Genomic DNA, 13,557 nt, shown 5'->3' with positions numbered 1-13,557 from the left:
CTTTTATTCAATAATTTAGTTAAACGAGATTAATACATTGATAGACAGACAATAAATGCATTTTTCGTTAAACAATATCCCCAGAGGTGTTGATAATATTTTACAATGCGGTAACACTGGCTGTAACTTTTTATATATTTTGCTCTTATTGAAACTTTCAACCGGGAATGGCGGTGTAACGTGAGTACAAGCTTTATCAATCCTAAAAGAGGACCTAAAACTCTACGAAACATGATTTAGTATATATCCGCGTGTTCATCCGTTCAGAACTTGTTTGCCTTTTAATAGCAAATATTCGTAGATGTTTGGACGAGATATCATTCATCATTATCTAAAAAAAACCTATGTACGGAGCAAATCAAGAAGTTTAGATCGAAAACGTTAGAGTGACTTCTGCAGATGATGAACAGTTGCGCCCAAAGTATGTATATAGTCAATTTGCTGCCTTGCCTAAATCTGGCAAAGATCCCAATGACTCCAAAAGCTGTCAGCTGATATCTTTTCTCTATTAATTGTTCAAACACTTGAACGCATGATCATCAATAGAATTTCATCGAGCAAAGACGAAAAACTCATTAAAGAACTGTTTTTTGAGATGTTACCGCCACTTATGATATCGTAAACCACAGGAAACTCGTTCAAAAATTGTATGACATCACAGGAGACACTTGTCCTTCGTCCAAGGTTTTTCCTTGACAATCGTTACCAATCGAATCTTTTATTGACAGATATTCTTTTAATTATTTACTTCTCATTTAATGTCCGTATGTAATGTCCGACAGCAAAAGTGCAGTAGATAAACTTAAAAAAGTAAACATAAATAGATCAGTTAATCATATTGAAGCAAATATCCTGTATTTACATAATGAGATACACATCAAGAATAAAGTCGTCATATATCTATGGGTAAAGGGACACGCAGGTATAACAGGTAATGAAATAGTAGATGCCTTAGCAAAAACAGCCTTAACATCAGGAGAATAACTAAATCTTAAACTACCCCCGTCCGATCTATTCTTAAACCAAAGAAACAAAATAAATGAGATGTGGCAAAACCTACACAACGCTTCAACAACCGGAACAAACTTTTGTAAACACCAGCAAAAGAATTCCCAGAAAACCATGGTTTCACAAAATACCAAACAGAAACTTTGTCGCCACAATAAATCTAGTACATGCTAATCATGCACTAACACCTTATTATAAGCACAAAATGAAAATTACAGACGATCCACGTTGTAGTTGTGTTAAAATGGGTACATTAGTACATGTTTTACTTGAATGTCCAATAAATAATGTAAACATTAATAAACTATATAAAAACTTAATTCACTATAAGATAAACCTTCCAATAGACCTAAATTGTATTATTTTTTCAGAAAATAATGATTTCCTTTATTTACTTCATCAAGACATCATAAACTGTAAAATTACTAACCGATTTTGTAAGCAATTCTACGAAAGAAACTAAATGTAAAGCACACAAAAAGGGATGAAACCTCCGAGGGGATGAACCGGGTTGACGCCCTAGCGAGAAAAAAAAACTTACACATTTTATATATTACTAACAAAACAAATGAATACATCATGCTCAGGTTTGATACTATGAAACATTTTACACAAATTAATGTGTGATGAATCGATGTGAAGAACTGCTATTTCGTGACGCCTTCTCGTGGTACTAGGTCCGTAACGTTCGCCTCAGTATTTTACTATAGCGAAAAAAGTAATACAATGCCAGTATGGAAGCTTGCTTAAAAAAAAAGCAGATGGAGAACACACAAGAATGATCTCAGATAAGGCTATGTAATACCATCTACATTGTAAAAGATCTACATCAACGACCAACCCGTACTAGTAAATACTAAGACTGTCATTTGTGCAGACAACTATTCGCAGCTGTTACTATTGTTAAGCAAGCACAAACTTTTGTCCAGGTAGCGACATGGCTCTTAGGCTCCAAGACTAACTGAAGCCTTGAAAACAATGACAACATACTACCAATCAAACTACCTCAAAGCAAATCCCACTTTGTAATAGAGAGGTATTCAGTAAACTGAACATTCAATGGTATGGAGAAGCCCGTGAACACTACGTGTACCGTAAATACCGTGGGGTTACCCAGTAACTCAGCTTGTGATTGAAAGAGCATCGTTTGAAATGAAAACAATATTTTCCACAAATTTGTTCACTCCATGAACCAACAACAGGAAGACTTAAACCAAGAAAAAGCTTTCTGGTCACATGAATCCATCTACAAGATCCACCGAAAAGAGAGTGCCTCATATAATTAGTACCTATAAGCCTCATAAGTCATCTCCTAAAATTTTTCCTAAAGATAATTCATAAGAGAATCTACAAGCTGTGTGAAAGTCAAATTTCCACCAACCAGTTCGTATATATATCCTACTACATGGCATGGAAACTTGGACAGATGGATTTGCAGAAGTCATTGTCAACCTCCATTAAAAGACGGAACTTACAGAAGAACGAAGGATTGATTTGTAAATTAACTTTTTAACATTCTGAACGGCTAAAAACATTTTAATATACATAGGCAAACTATTTAATTTAGGCAAGGTTTTTTGCTTCGTAAGTTGTATCTTGTTATTAGAGCAAATGTCTCCAACATCAATAAAAGATCTTGACTGAACTAGAAGGTCATCTTTTTAGCTCTCACATGTACACCTCGCACTGCACCCTCGAGCAGAACTTTTCGACGGTTTTCACCGAAATATAACTCGCTTGATTTTAGTTCTAACTTTGACTATATAATGGGAGTTACTGTCAGTGCAGTACACTTAATTTGTATGAGCAACTGTAAGATTTATAACACCTCTGGAGTTAATTTTTTTACCGATATAAAACAGAAACTATTCAAGTTATCGCTATACATTGCTTGGCAGTAATTCACAGCAGAACTGTTTTCTTGCCTTGAACTATGTTGAGATGCCAATAAAAATATGAAAAAAATATAGAGAAAAAAATCTACAATGTGCAAAGATCTTGGAAAATATTACAAAATTACATTTAAAACTAAACACATACCCTTAATTACATAGTCTATACCTTTGTAATAAAAATAAATAAAGAATGTCATTTTCACTTAAATTGACTTAAGCATTAGTAAGTCTGGGGGTATGTCATGTTGGCTCCGGCAGGTGTCTCAGTTTCAAGGTCTAGGAATGGCATGGAATTTGGACTCATAAACGGAGCAGTGACCTGGTTAGGTGTGGTGTTTCCGTTGGTTTGTCCTGTCATCATGCAGGAAGACGCAGTTTGCTGAGCTGCCGGTTGAGGTGTCGGTTGGGGTGAACGCGGTGGCGAAGGACTATCCAAGTTGATGATTGAAGGACTCGCGGGGTAGCCTGAACTCGAAACAGAAGACGGACCAGGAGTTGTCGTTACCCTAGATTGGTTACTACTGGATGAGATGCTAGTTGAATCTATAACAAAAATGAAAAATTAATAATAAGGAATTAGTAATTTGACAAATAGTCAAATACAGCAATACATTTTGTGAAATACGACAACTACAGTGAAAATATACCCGTCTAAAGAAAAGTAAGTTTCAAATTATATAAAATATTATAAATTCCATTTTTTGTATGGAAAATATGGTGAAATGGATGGATATGGGTACAGTATAGTAAGAGCGGGTTGAATGAAGTGGGATGAATCATCCAACGAAACTGGAAAGACAATTCGGATCGTTGTACCATCAGCTATGACGTATGGTACTGAACATTGTGCAATTAAGAAGAAGAAACAACAACCTGCTGCATAAATGAAAATACTAGAAACATACATAATCGTTCCTCTTGTACCATTATGTGTCGAGAGAGGTGCGTCTAGCTTTTGATGACTTTTCTCCATTCTTTTCTGTTTTTCACCATTTATGTTGCTTCTTGCAAAGATTTTGTAATACTCTTGTAATTTACTCTTTTATTGGTATCCTCCTTCTGTTTTTCCCTATTGGTGTAGCTTCCCACACTCTTTTCACTTGTCTTTTATTGCCCATTTGTGTTGTATGATCGGACCATGCTGCTAATTTTTTCTCCTTTATTGTGTGAATCAACGGTTTAATTTTAAGTCTGTTTCTTATTTCTTCATTTCCGAATTTGACTATCATTCTCTGATTTTGCCTCTATCGTTCTTCTGATGTATTTAATCGCTGCTGCTTGTATCCTACTCTGATATCTTCTGCTTAAAATCCAGTTTTCCGATCTGTATGTTAATTTTAGCCTATATATTTTTTCGTTATTGTCATCTTCGTTTTTCTTGATATTTTTTTGGTTGTCGAGGAATCCTCTATTCTTCTTCTTCTTTTTATATAGACATGACTGTCTGTTTTTCAATGTATCTCCAGTAAGTTATCGTTCCATCGTTTCCGTGGTCTTCCTACTGATCGTTTTCCTATCGGGGAACCGTCTCTTGCCGTCTTTACTACTCTATTTGTTGTCATTCGGCTTATATGATCGTTCCATTCTACTCTTCTATTCCTTACCCAGTTCTTGATGTTCTCCACCTTGCGTCTACGTCGTATATCTGTACTTCTAGCTCTGTCCCATAGTGTCTTACCATCAATTTTTCATCTCTGCTGTTTCTAAAATCCTTTTTGTCCTCTCTGTGTCAGGTCTTATTTCTGCCGCGTATGTCATTATTGGTCTGATGACTGTTTTGTAAATTCCGCCTTTCGTTTCTTTCTCGATATTTTTATTTCTCCATATTGTTTCATTTAGACAGCCTGCTGCTCTGTTTGCTCTATTCACTTGATCTTCCACTTCCGTTTCGAGCTTTCCGTAGCTAGATAATGTGATGCCTAGATATTTAAACTCCATCACTCCGTTCTATTATCTGACCTTCCAGCTACAATTTACATCTTAGTAAATTTGCTGTTGTAACCATGCATTTTGTCTTTTTTACAGAAATTAACATGTTAAATTTTCTGGCGGTTATATTAAATTGGTGCTGCATACTCAGGTTGAACAATAGAGGAGTCAGGAAATCTCCTTGTCTTATCCTATTGCCAGCTTCAATAGAGTCGGATAGTTTTTCTTCTACTTTTACTTTTATTGTGTTGTTTTGGTAGATATTTTCGATCGTTTTGATTATTCCTAGAAGCATCTCTCTTGTGTACAGTAAGTGGATAACGTCTTTTAATTTGACCTTGTGTCAAATGCCTTCTTAAGGTCCACGAAACATACATATGCCGGTTTGTTATATTCTAAAGATTTCTCTTGAATTTGAATCATTATAAATATAGCGTCGGTGCATGATCTTCCCGACCTAAAACCTTGTCTTTCTGCTAGTGTTATAATTTCATTCAGTTTATTTGTTATCGATTTGGTGAACACTTACTATACGAACTGGTTGTTAAATATTTACTAATTAAATGAGAAGCTACAACTTTAGTATTTATTTAATTTATTCATCAAAATGTTCTTAAAGTCAAACAAAATTATTATGACTGAATATGTATTTTCAATACCTTTTAAACAACGTATCACTTGCCATTTAAAATTATCTGTCACAGTGCGCTGTAACGTCATCTGTCACTATTACGTCACCAATTATGACTAGTCAAGCCTACGTCTGTTTATTACCTCCCTCCAAATTTCACTATTATAACAATAACCGTTCAAAAGATACGAGGAGGGAACGGACGTTTGACTAGCACTGTATATATATACTGTAACAAAAGTCTGGACACCTCTTAAAATAGGTGAACCGCAAATTCAAAGCCTCCTGGAGGCTGTTACTTTCTTTATTTTTGCAAATATCCAAATTCCACCTCTCACATTCACCTCAAAACAGATCCGCCCTGGTCTAGTCCAACTGTAATACCTTGTAGAATATTTCTGATGAAATACTATTGTGATATCTCAGTTTAACCCGTTTATGCGAAAGATAAGTTATTACTGAAGCTATCAAACAACTTTTTCTGCAAAAATCCGAATGCCACCTCTCACATCCAAATTTAATCGCTTTTTTTCACAGATTCCCCCTGATTTATATAGCTTCTGATTCCTCATTGTCCTCCACTGATCCGCCAGTTACGTTGTTTTCATTTTCCTTTGCTTCAACAGTTGTTCTAAATAATCCCTCAGTCTTTTCAATATATCCTTGTCGTCAGTTAATATTGTTCCATTTTTGATCATTATTTGTCTTCTGATTTTTCTTTGTCGCTTTGTAGGTTTTTTCAGAGTTCGAGAACACCATTTTACATTTTCTTTACCCCATTTTTTCTCAAAACTTTTTAAGAATTATACATACCAGAATACACTTGAAATTAGAAATTAGTAATATACAGTTGGGTTTTGGTAACAGTATAGCCACAAGAGTAATTAAGACCTTACGCCTACTTCAAAGACTACAACAAATCCTTCGAGATTGTTGAACATGATAAACTGACTGAAAGTCTCAGAAAAAAAAATCTGGTCGTTTAATATCCAAATAAGTCGAAATTTCGAGAGGAAATACTAACCCAACTCTGATGGTAGAAGGCCAGCAGATTCAAAGACTAGGGGAGGATACTGTCGAAATTAACAGAAACAAAAATCTGGACGTTTAATATCCAAAGAAGTTGAAATTTCGAGAGGAAATACTAACCCAACTCTGATGGTAGAAGGCCAGCAGATTCAAAGACTAGGGGAGGATACTGTCGAAATTAACAGAAACAAAAATCTGGACGTTTAATATCCAAAGAAGTTGAAATTTCGAGAGGAAATACTAACCCAACTCTGATGGTAGAAGGCCAAGCAGATTCAAAGAGTAGGGAGGATACTGTCGAAATTAAAGTTAAAACTGAAAAAAACACGTACAACTTTATGAAACTCAGAAAATTTCTTTGTAGCAAAGATTTGGCATTAGTATTAAAAATAACTCATACAAATATGAAAACTGAGAAGACTACCGGTACACCACATACCCTACAGACTTCTAATAGTGACATTAAACGTTGATATTTCTTAAAAACTAAACCAACTAAGTGAAGTTTCTTTATGAATTAGTTTTAGTCAATTCTTTTTTGTTATATAGTGCTTTCTTGTCAATAGCAACGTAGCACAGAGTACGATAAATGCGATTTAATCCGTCATCTTTTAGATGACCCTAATAAGGTCTTAATTGTTATAAACAAAGCTCATATCAATTTATAAAAAAAGGCAGTAACTTCATCCCAAAGTGTTCAAGGTCAACTTTTTTTCCTTTCAAATTAGTAAAAACAATTCAGGCTGTCAAAATATAAAAAATTCAGTTTTTGCAGTCAATGGTTAAAAAGTTATTCTAATTGTTTATAAGCAAAAATGCATGTTTTTGAAACATTATTTTGCAATATTTAAAATTATTTTTCCTCATTTTTTGTAAGTATTAATAGAACAAATCTTCTTCTTTTAGAATATATCCGTATATTTAATATACCCATTTAATTTTCTGACTTGACATTTTAATCTTATTGTAAGCACCAAAAGACCCAACATTGTGTGTAATATAAAAGGTTATAAGTTTATTGTAAAAAAAGTTATTAACATTTATAAAAAACCGAAATTTTTGACTTATTTTGCAACTTTCTAAGCAACAAATAAGGATAGGAACGTTTAGAAAACGCCATTTTGAAAGTTTTTATATAACTTATAAGTTTCTTCTCTTCTCAAATTTGTTTCAAACTCTTTACTTTTTGCTGATAGACGAAAAAAGCGAAAATTTACCGTTTTTGACCTTAATTTGTTAATTAATTAATTCTATCTATCTAATTAGCCTTCTTCGGTCCATCTTTGGACATAGGCCTCCCCAATCCTTTTCCATTCTTCTCTGTCTGTCGCTATAGTCATCCACCTAGAGCCCACGTGCTTCTTGATATCATCTTCCCATCTCATTTGGGGCCTTCCTCTGCTTCGTTTATATTACCACGGTCTCCAACTTATAAGAATTTTGTTCCATCGGTCTTCTTTTTGTCTTATAATGTGTCCGGCAAATCTCCATTTCAATTTTGCAACTTCGTGTCTAACATCCCTCACTTTTGTTTTCTCTCTTATCCACTCGTTTCTCTTTTTATACATTGGTCTTATGTGCAACATTTGTCTTTCTGATTAAATCTATTGGTTAAAATTTTTGTTAGGAGTTTATACATTACATTGAGGAGTGTTATAGCACGGTAGTTTTTTTATATCTGCTTTATCCCCTTTCTTGTGTAGGATAATGGTTACGGATTCCTTCCAGTTGTTTGGGATTCTTTTTCTTTTAATACCTTGTTAAAAAGGGTATGTAGAGTATTAATTACCACTTTTCCACCATATTTCAGCATTTCTGCAGTTATTCCATCTTTTCCAGGCGATTTGTTGTTTTTCATTTCTTTCAATGCCTTCTTTATTTCTGATTTGCTTATTTCTGGCTGTAGCTCTGAGTTGACATTTTTTATTTTAGTCTTAAGTTGGTTTTTAATTTCTTCTAGTGGTTCCTTTTTTGTTTTATATAATTCTGAGTAGAAATGGTGGATAATATTTATGATGTCATCTTTAATGTTTGTTTCTACTCCGTTTACATCTTTTATTTTGTTTATTTCACACTTACCTATCTTAAGCATTTCATATTTTTGTTGTTCTGTATTACTTCTTCTATTTTTATGTCTTCTTCTTTTCTCTTATTTCCTTTTACCATTCTGCTTATTGTTTTATTGATTTCTACATATTCTATAGATTTCCTTTTGCCTTCTTCGTTCAGCTTCCTTCTTTTATTCATAAGCTTCTTTGTTTCTGTTGATATATAGTTGTTCTTTTTTAGATCCTTTTTTGCTATTTCTTTTCCTGATGTAATCATCGTTGCTGTAAGTATGTTGTCTATATCTTTATCATCACTGTCTCATTTTTGGGTAAGTTGTTCTTTTAATAGGTCTTTGTATATCTCTTTATATTGCCCTAGTTTGTTTCTATCTACTAGATCCCAGTTTCTAATTATTTTTCTTTTCATTTCATAGTTACCGTCAACACTAATTTTTGCTCTGATCATCCTGTGATCGCTACCTGTTGTGAATCTGTTAAGAACTGTTACATCTTTAATGATATATCGTTCCGTGGACAGTATGTAGTCGATCTCATTTTTTGTGGATCCATTAGGGCTGATCCATGTCCACTTTCGCTGGGGCTTGTTTTTGTAAAAGGAGTTTATTGCGTATAGATGCTTTTCTTCTAGGTAGTTCATCAAAGTAGCACCACTATCATTTCTCTGACCATACCCGAAATCTCCTATTTTAGTTTCTTCTTTGTTTAGTTTTATACCCAGTTTGGCATTGAAATCTCCAATTACTAGTGTAAGATGATTTTTATGTTCTTCTATAGCCTTTGATATATCTTCATAAAATAGTTAGATATCTTCGTCATCATAAGCTGTCGTGGGGGCATATACCTGGATAATTTTAATTGATGATGACATGCTTACTTATAGCTTTATTTATTATAAATCCTACTCCAAATTTACTATTCTTTTCATTTCCTTAATATAATTAAAATTTCCTTAAAAATAATTAATTAAGTCCAAAAAATCGACTGAGGGAAACATAGGTTTTTGTTACAGAGGTCCATACTACTCAAAACAACTGTCGTTTGCCTGGCCGGTTCAGTGTCACAAATAGGGTACCTTTTTTGCATATTTCCCTGGTCTAATACGCCTGTAAGATCTGTTGTGTATTGTAAATGTGATATCATTTTTGAAAGATTACCGATAGTTTTAACAAAAGATATTTTTTACAACCAATCTGTTACAATATTTGCAGGAAAAGAAAGTTGGAGCAGTTTATTCCCAGCTCCAACTATTAATGAACAAAACACAAACAATTACACTTACCAGAAAACTGTCGAATAAATTACAATAGCACAACGAACTTTTGTGTTGATTTTTTTTGTTTTTTTTTATATTGAAGTTTGTGCCAGTTACGCTGCGTATCACAAAGCGCGTCAAATTAAATATGCCTCGCAAGAATGGCTACAACAGCGTCTCCATTTTATACTAGTACTGAATAAATAATTTTTCTTGAACACATTAAAAGCATGATTAATTACATTATTATCACACTCTTACTTTTCCTTACCTTTACATAAAAATTTGCAAAAAACGCTTTATTTTAGATTTCTACAAAGGTCTTACTACTTAATAACGGTAGATGTGGATCAACACTAACAAATTTCTAACAAGCGCAACAAAATCAACGAAAGTTATGTCTTCATTATTTTTATTTTGAAAAAAATTTAAAAAATTAAATATCTAAATAAACGTAGACGTTACACGCCTTTATTAACGTCGATTCGTACATTTTTAAGTTGAATATCACTTATAACTAATTAAAAAATTATCTAAGAGATTGAAGAATACATTTTAGAGCGAATGATGGAAAAATGGTTGATGTATGTAAGTCATTAACAAATTAAAGAGTAAAATAGATTCAGGAACTGGAAATCAGTCACAGAAGGTATAAAAATCAGTGTACATACATAAGGGTAATCAATTTATATCCCCGGGTTCGATCTCCGTTTTCAGAGAACAGAAAAAGTTTTAATAAGAAAATGATTTACACAATACAGTTACACATTTTAAAATTATTTTCAAACAAGTGTTACATAAGTTATGTTTTTTTTTTAAATAAAACACCCAGTATATTATTAACTTTACAATTAAGCTACATATGCCACTGTTTCACCAACCGACTTAAAGAATTTTTGCGGCTGTTACTCAAAGAATTCTTTTACGGCATTTCGTAGTTCTTTGTCCCACTAAAAACGATTCTTTTAACGCCTTTTTCAGTAGCTTAAAGATGTGAAAATCACAAGGCTATAAATCGGGACTATAGGAGTGGATGCTCTAATATCCTCCATTTCTTTCGTTGTAGATTTTCTTTCACTACTTTGGCAATATGAGGCTGAGCATTTTCGTGCACAAGAATGATCCCACGTGAGAGCTTCCCTGGATGTTTTCAGCTTAGTGCTCGATAGAGCTTGTTCAAAGTTGGCCTTGATTATGTTTTGTCAATTCTATGAGCTATGGTCCTTCAAGGTCGAAAAAGAAAGTTAACATGACCTTGCCTGCAGAATTTTGTCTATGATTAAAGGCGAGAAACAGCTACAAACTTTGCTGTAACCCAGTTTAGTAAAAACTTGCCAGAACACTTTCTTATTTCAGTTATAAGCAGAGTACAGTAAAATTGTAGTAAGAAAAGATTTTTTTCACCTTGATTTTAACGTAACAGAATTTTGACTGAACTCCGCCTGCAATTTTGTTGGGTGGATAGAGTAGCTCGACAGAACTCTTGCCGTTCCAAGCCCGGATAAAGTATGAGGGGGTCTACAGCCAGGTTAGCACACTACTGATAGACTAGAAAGGATACGTGGATTGACTACCTAAAAAAGCTATATGCAGAGGAAGAACAAACGACGCTAGAACCGGAAACACCAGAAATTACCACAAATGAAGAACTTAATATAAATGTACAGGAAGTTCGGAAAATACTTGAAACCTGAAGAACAGAAAAGCAGCAGGTAAAGACGGGATACCAAACGAGTTACTGAAATATTGTGCAGCAGCAATGACAGAACAATTAACAACATTAATTAATACAATTATAAAACACAATAAAATACCGGAAGAATGGAGAACGAGCGAACTAATTCTACTATTCAAAAAATGAGATAAAAAACCGCCAGAAAACTACAGAGCTTTAAACTTGTTAAATACTATGCTAAAACTTACAACTAAAATTTTACAAGTGCTAATAAATCAGAGGATAAGTTTAGCAGATGAACAACAGGGTTTTCGTAGTGGAAGATCGTGTACAGACGCAATATTCGTTATAAAGCAAATTACTGAGAAATCACTAGAGTATAATAGACCAGCATTTCTGTGTCTGATTGACCTAAAAAAAGCGCTTGACAGAGTAAGACTCAAAGATGTAATCCATCTTCTGTATAATAGAGAAGCTCCCCTAAATATTATAAAAACTATCGAAAACATCTACCAAAACAACAAAATGGAAGTCAGAATAGATGGACAACTTACAGAACCTATAATAATAAATAGGATAGTCTGTAAAGACTGGTCCACAGATTTAACATAAGAACAAACGAATTTAATATGACAATCAATATGACAATAATAACTAAAACAATAGTAGTCAGCAAAGAACCAACTAGATGTAAAATAGAAATTGATGGCATCAGTATTGAATAAGTAATGGAAATAAAATACCTGGAATTACACTGTCTAGCTATGGAGACCTGGACAAAGAAATGAGAGATCAAGTACAAAATGCAAATAGACTGGCAGGATGCCTTAATAACACTATATGGCGAAACAAACAGATTAACACTGAGATAAAATCAAGAATTTATAAAGCCATTGTAAGACCAATAATGGCATATGCCTCAGAAAGAAGACCCGACACAGCCACAACGCAAAGGCTACTGGAAACGGCAGAGATGAGAGTACTGAGAAGAATTACAGGAAATACGCTGAGAGATCGAAAGAGAAATGAAGACATTAGAAGAAAATGTAACGTACAGTGTATAAATAAATGGACACAAAATAGAAAAAAAGAATGGAATAACCACATAAGCAGAATGAAGGAAACCTGTGTCGTCAAAATTGTAAGAGATAAGTCACCAAAGAGGTATTAATCCACCAATGAACAGCCAGAATTGCTTATAAAGAGAAAGAAGAAGAATTATGACTTCTCACAAGGGTTATTTGAGGGGTGAAAAATTACTAGGGTGGTAATAAATTCATAAATTAACCATGGGCCTCTAGGACCCGTTGAGCTGTATATACAGATTGAACGAATTTAAAACGGAACATACGAAATCAATGTATTTCGGCTCAACTCCGCTCTAGGTGGTTGGCCAACAAAAGGTTGTCAAATAATTATATTATAAAAATCCAATACTTCAGCGGGCTGCTGGATTCTGAATTCATTCAAGAACAAGTCAAAACTCCATCCAAATAGGTTGCCTAGAATCACTGAAAAAACTAGACTAAACAAGCAGTTATTATGCTGTCAAACCACTTATCGCTTCCTTATAGTCCAAGAGATAGAGCCGAAATTTTAAACTGATCAGTAATATGACATTTCTCTATTGGAATATATTCATTGTAACTGGGTTAAGACTTTGCCTTACAGGCGGACGCCCCTCGTGGTACAGGGGGTGGCTATACAGGGATGAAGTTGTAATTTTTTTCAGAAAAATTAACGATCGATAATATGGCTGAAAATTTGCCCAGAGTAAGATCTTGGTATAACCAGACGAAATCCCAAAGGACGGACGCGAGAGTGGATACATAAGGGGTGGCGGACAGGGGTGAAATTGCAATTTTTTGGGGAAAAATTAACGATAAGTAATATGTCCGCAATTTTCATGGCTCATTATTTAGCCCCTAAAAACTCTAAATCCAAAAGGGCGGACAGCTGGGTTGGTACAGAGAGCCATAAAACGGGGTCAAATGTACCACTTGCCTGCGCATTTTAGGTCTCGGTAACAATTTTCAAACTGATATTTTATTATGATATTTTTATACCGA

General features: G+C 34.0%; 1 protein-coding gene across 3 annotated transcripts in view; it reads right to left on the bottom strand.

Moving 5' to 3' along the window:
- Nucleotides 1-495: 495 nt before the first annotated feature.
- The window catches only part of LOC140447247 (E3 SUMO-protein ligase PIAS2-like), a 45,794-nt gene continuing 32,732 nt past the window's right edge, over nt 496-13,557 (bottom strand). For all 3 annotated transcript variants that reach the window (XM_072539791.1, XM_072539789.1, XM_072539792.1), the window contains exon 10: nt 496-3,446. In XM_072539791.1, the coding sequence (XP_072395892.1) occupies nt 3,124-3,446 (323 nt within the window). In that variant the 3' untranslated portion in view covers nt 496-3,123. The remainder of the gene's footprint in view (nt 3,447-13,557) is intronic.

Source organism: Diabrotica undecimpunctata, chromosome 8 (genome assembly GCF_040954645.1).
Source record: "Diabrotica undecimpunctata isolate CICGRU chromosome 8, icDiaUnde3, whole genome shotgun sequence".
Taxonomy (NCBI): domain Eukaryota; kingdom Metazoa; phylum Arthropoda; class Insecta; order Coleoptera; family Chrysomelidae; genus Diabrotica; species Diabrotica undecimpunctata.
Note: the sequence above shows the minus strand (reverse complement) of the source record. Positions and strands in the feature narration are given on the sequence as shown.